The 6,000-nt window shown below is 50.8% G+C and overlaps 1 protein-coding gene across 1 annotated transcript; it reads left to right on the forward strand.

The window, feature by feature from the left end:
• Window positions 1-705: 705 nt before the first annotated feature.
• On the forward strand, window positions 706-3,026 carry ino80c (INO80 complex subunit C). Its single transcript, XM_086155922.1, has 5 exons — window positions 706-968; window positions 1,284-1,400; window positions 1,486-1,597; window positions 1,780-1,847; window positions 2,214-3,026. Exons 1-5 carry the CDS (start codon window positions 807-809, stop codon window positions 2,343-2,345), a joined length of 591 nt encoding a protein of 196 aa, XP_086012048.1. The 5' UTR covers window positions 706-806; the 3' UTR covers window positions 2,346-3,026.
• Window positions 3,027-6,000: the final 2,974 nt, after the last annotated feature.

Consider the following 6,000-nt stretch of genomic DNA (forward strand, 5'->3'; position numbering starts at 1 on the left):
TCTTGCTCAGATCTGCTGCTGGCAGCCTGGCTCAACACTGTCAGGGGTCTCAATAAAATTATACTTGTTCAGCTGTTGTTGAAAACGAAGTGAAACGCTGATGAAAAACAGCAGGGTCCCTCAACATTTCAGCTTGATTCACAGATCTATCAAACCTAGCTTTTGCATTTTCCTGGATACGCTGAGTCCAGTGTCAGTATACACGTAGCCACAGTCTTATTATGTCCAACATTTCGGATAGAGTTTGGACAACCTTGAGCAACATAATTTTTGTGTATATGATGTGATTCATTTACTGTTTTCTGCAATGATTTGATCAACAAAACAACACATGTATGCAGACATACTTACTATGATCGACTGGCAACCGGTCCAGAGGGAACCCAATGACAGCTGGGATAGGCTCCAGCATCCCTGCAACCCAACATGCAGGATAAGTGGTTGAAAATGAATGAATAAATGAATGTTTATACCTAATTTATCATATATCAATCGCATTATTATCGTCATTATTATGAATATTTATATTTTTGATGTAAATTATGATAGCATTAAATTATCGTACTCAACCGTTTCGGCTTTCGCATACCGTTTCTGCTTTCGAATAAATTATAAAATGATAAATAAAATAATTCAAATGATCAAACAAACACTATTAGAATCGTCACCGCGACCAACCCGGAAGTAATGCCTTTCAACATCCGGTTCATGTGATGTTTACCTTCTCGGCTGCTCAACGGCTAATGCTAGCTTCCAACTCTTTAGGGGTTCTCTCACGCCGATATTTTAAAGCTAGATTGCTTTAAATGGCGTCTCAGATCCCGATAACCATCAGGAGCCCGCCGACGACCGGCACCGGTGCCCCGCGGGCCAAGAAACGACCAGGAAGCCCTGCGGTTTGCGGCGTCCAGCAGCCCGGCGGCGGCAAGAAGAGGAAGGTCCCGCCGGTGCCCGGTCCGCAGAGCCAGGTCCTCGAAATGAGTATAAATCTCCATTAAAGTCAACCTTCCGACCCTTTTCTTCCTCGTCTCAACTTTAACAGCGTTTTAATTATTTGTCTGATTGCTCAATGTGCTACATCTCGACCGTTGTTCACATTCATGGGATTGTTTGTTTACGTCAGACACTGTTAGCTTGTTAGCTTTACATCAGAGACACTGTTAGCTTGTTTATTTGACTCCGTGTAGCCGAGATTGTTTCATGCAGGAGGCCAGACCCTCCAAACACCGAAACACAGCAAAAATACTGAAAAAACCGAACAGCTCTACTTCCTGCTCCCTCAGGTGTCTGCTGCAGATGTGGTGTCCGAGGTGAAAGTTGCGGGGTTGGTGGATAGCGGCCTGGCCCCCAGCGCAGAGCCGGCCGCCAAGCCTCCTCCTTTCAAAGACCCCACCTTTATGGTGAGTGTCCAGTGGACTATTACCGCACTTGCTGTTTAATAATCTTGAATTAATCCTCACCCTTTTTCGCCGTCTCAATTCTCAGCACTCCGGCATTGGCGGAGCAGCTGCCGGCAAGAAGAACAGGACCTGGAAGAATCTGAAACAGATTCTGGCACTGGAGCGGACGTTGCCGTGGAAGCTCAACCAGCCAAACTGTAAGTCACCTTTCTGTCTTTTCAATCTGTCTTTCAACTGATCGAGTCAAAAACAACACCCGTGCATTTCAAAGTCTGTCCAGTTTTGTCTCTTCTCTCTTGGGCCGCTCATCTCTGACAGCCTTCTTTTAAAGTGCCTCCACATGTTGAGTGTTCAGCATGAATCACCTTTCTGTCCACAGACTATAACATTGACGCCCCCCCCTCCTTGAAGCCCGCCAAGAAGTACTCCGACATCTCCGGACTCCCGGTGAGCGAAGACACGGATGAGGGGTCACCAGGGTTTGCAGATGCTCCTTTTAAGATGCGGCAGCTTTAGATCTTAGCGCCGGAGCTATGGGTGATTTAATTGATGATGTCCAGTAAGGGGCGCTCTCAACCTACCAGCTTCAGCTCCAAATCTGGTCAGGTTTTTTATTTCTACTGTGTCAAATCACAACCCAGCTGTGTAGTGACCCGTTCCATGCAGTGCAGATCTGGACCACTTTAGCGTGATCTACACAAAGCCAACATTCCCCACGGGCACACATTTTACCCATGCATCCTCTGATCAGCCCATATTAGAGTTATTCTCAAAAGTCCTCTCTTGAAGTGACCGTTTCTCCCGCTGTCTCAGGCAAACTACACCGACCCGCAGACGAAGCTGCGCTTCACCTCCACGGAGGAGTTCTCCTACATCCGCCTGCTGCCCGGCGACGTCGTCACGGGCTACCTGGCCTTGAGGAAGGCCACCTGCATCGTGCCCTGATCGCCGCCGCGCCCCTTTGACTCCCCGAGGAGGCGTCAACACACGGACGATCTGCCAAACACCGCCGGACTAATGAACCCGCTGGGGTTCAATGGCGGTCGGGAAACACCCCGGCAGCGTGGAAGAGAGGGGCGGCTGAACGAACGGCACCGGGGAGAAATCCGAAGGCTTCTGGGATGCTTTCCGACACGGAGCAGAGTGGAGGAAGAGGACTATTCGGCTGTCGGGAAGTCCAAACCCTGTGACCCCGGTTGCCGTGGTATCCTCGTTCAACCTCGAATGTTTTTTTTTTTTTTTTTTCTTTTTGTAAAACTCCATTAAAACTCCGCCGGCTCGGTTTCCGTGACGATCTGTAATTAAAGCCGATCTGAGTCGGTACCTTCGGGCAAACACCCAGCTCTTTAATTCTCGCTATGTTTAGCCCCTCCCCCCGCTTTTTCCTCGTCTCATTTCTAAAGCACCGGGTTTAATTTGATATAAATTACATCTGTTGCCCTCAAGCCTCCGCCCCCCCCACCCCCCACCCCCTCCTCGGATGAAAACATGAAAATTATTTCCCTCGCTGTGACTGTTAACCTCCTGGCTGCCGGCTTTTGTCCTGTATCTCTTTGTTGGAAAAGTCCCGAATCCTGGAAGCAGGTCAGAAGGTCTCCACGCGGAGCTTTCATCAGCGTCCCCCCCTCCCACCCGTGAAGCCGCCGCGTCTCTATGTTCTTACCATACGTGTCATGGCGAGCCGCCGTCCCCTTGTTACATCCGCGCGTCTTGGCATTTGGGCGTCCGACCCCGAGGTCCCGGTCTGCGGTGGACGTTTAAATGTCAGCGGCGAGATAAAAAGGCCAGCTATCGACAAGAGCGTTCCGGGGAAAGGGGCCCGAGCGACGCAGCGCCGCCCCCTTTCCTCCATCACAACTTCAGCGGCGTGATTAATGACCGCCAGCGGGACACCACTGTGTGTGTGTGTGTGTGTGTTTGTCTGAATTTGCTTTTCCTGCCAAGCAAAAGTAACCCTCTGTGCATACAGTAGTGTTTGCCGACCTGACGTCTTTGTGTGTAAATATTGGAATAAATTATGGAAACCTGGAAGGTTCGCTAGTTTCTAGGTAGTTCCAGTCCATCTCTTCTGGAGGGTTTCTTGCCCCGACCCCGATCTGAGGCCCTCTGGTACATCGAACGAGCCCGGAAACGTCCCGCCTGTCTGCAGCTGCACCCGTCGGCCACAAAAAGGCGCCAGAGACCCGCCACCCCCTCAGCTTCGTCGACGTTTCCATCCCGTCGAACCTCCTCGCCGCGGCAGGTGGCCGATTAATGGAGATCAACGAGAGAAAGTGCCGTTAATCGGTTGAAGGGGATCAATAACGATCGATAAGCGCGGTTGTAGTTAATTACGTCTGTGTGACTGAGGGAGGAACCGCTCCACGCCGACACCCCGGTGAATCTCGTTTTCAAAACCCCTGCGAGGCGTTAACGGCCGCCGCTCGATCGCGCCGTCACCACGGTTACCGTATCCACTGACGTGGAGGACCAGACGTCCTCATACGGGGACACGGGGGTCAAAAGCCAGAACGCAACCGGGTTTGAAGCAGGTGTCGTTCTGATGGACGGCCACTAGAGGGCGCCAGAGAGTCTTTGTAGACTACAAGAGAAGTAGAAGATGCGGGACGTCCTCGTGTGGGGACGTGGATGGAAGATCTAGATCACTGCCTGGCTTTGCAGGCTGTCCCACAAAGATCTAGAAAGTTCCTGTAGGTGGACACGCTGATCATCTTCTAAAGTCCAGAAGGTGGATGAGGAGTTTTTGTCCCCTGGCGGATGGAAGCCAGGAAGTTCCTCCTCCTCCTCATGGTTGATGTTCTCCTGGTGCTCGCCCGCCCGTGGAGGTCGTGCCTCCCGGTGTCATCAAGAACCTGCAGGTTCTCCAGATGCTACAAGAAGGTTACAGCTGCATGTTTGGAGAGCCGGAGCTTTTCTTTTCTTCTCACGGGGTTTAAAGATGGACAATCCTGACAGCTGTGTGTTTTTGGTGAGCGGGAGAACTTGAATCATCTCCCAGCCTGGTGACGGGAAACAACTTGTGTGGATCACAGAAGCCCCGTTCTCACCTTAGGAACCTTCTGCAGGTCCTAGAACCTTCTCAGGGATGAGGCTGGTACTCATTGGGACTGCAGAGGCCACAAACCACACACACACACACACACACACACAGCACCGATTCTAAAAGCTCTCCTGGTCGCTGCTCAGATCATTTCATCGGACGAAATGGACGGAGAGGTTCAGACTCTTCTGGCCTGCCAGGGCTCGCAGAGGAACATCTACACTTTTGACCTTTGGAGTTGAAGGTAAACCAGTCTGCGGGAACGCTAAGCTAAAGGTTCCCCTCTGCGGGGGGAGGCTACTTCCTGGAACCAAACTGGACCTGGAAACTTCTTAAGACTGTGAATCTCGTCCCACACTCACACACATTCATCCATTCACACACTCACACACACACACTCACACACACATTCATCCATTCACACACATGTTCACCCATTCACAAACTCCCATTCACACAGGCAGGAATACACTCAGTCATTCACACACACACACACACACACACACACACATACACAGCCATTCACAAACTCACTCATTCACACACTCACCCATTCAAACACTCCCATTCACACACACACATGCACTCACCCTATCACAAACTCACTCACCCCTTCACACACGCATCCATTCACACATTCACACACACATTCAGTTATTTGCACACTCCCATTCACTCATTCACCAATTCACACACACTCATCCCAAACATTCACCCATTCACAAACTCCCATTCACACAGGCAGGAATACACTCAGCCATTCACACACACACGCACACACACACACACACACACACACACTCACACACAGACACACACACACTCATTCACACACTCCAATTCACACACTCATCCATTCACACAATCACTCAATCATTCACCCATTCACACACTCACCCATTCACACAGACACACACACACACACAGCCATTCACAAACTCACTCATTCACACACTCACTAATTCCCACAATCGCCCATTCACACACACACATACTCACACACACACACACACACACACACACACACACACACACACACACACACAGCCATTCAAAAAACTCACACATTCACACACTTGCCCATTCAAACACTCCCATTCACACACACTCATTCACAACCTATCACAAACTCACTCACCCCTTGACACACGCATCCATTCACACAATCACCTTACACACTCATTCACACACTCGCCCCTTCCCACACTCACTCATTCACACCCCAAAAGTGGCAGTGCTGCCATGCTAAGCGCTATCCGGCCTACCGGAGGCTAAAGGGGGTCGTGTGTTTTGGTTTTTCCCGAAGACACTTCGGCACACGGGAGCAGCAGGGAATCAAACCGCCGACCGTCCAATAGGAGCCGAGACGCCGCCGACCGTCCAATAGGAGCCGAGACGCCGCCCCCCCCGTTCCATCCCACTGTGACTCATTTCAATCATGTGATTGAAAGTCATGAGCGGAGATCTCTGGCTGTGATGGAAGCGGAGGCCGGATCAATGATCTGATCAGAATTGCATGAGCGGAACCCGTGGTTACATGTTAGCGCGGTTGCTGGTGCC

Source organism: Fistularia commersonii, chromosome 11 (assembly GCF_037954325.1).
Source record: "Fistularia commersonii isolate RoL2024-O1a breed Wild chromosome 11, RoL_Fcom_v1.0, whole genome shotgun sequence".
NCBI classification, from domain to species: Eukaryota; Metazoa; Chordata; class Actinopteri; order Syngnathiformes; family Fistulariidae; genus Fistularia; species Fistularia commersonii.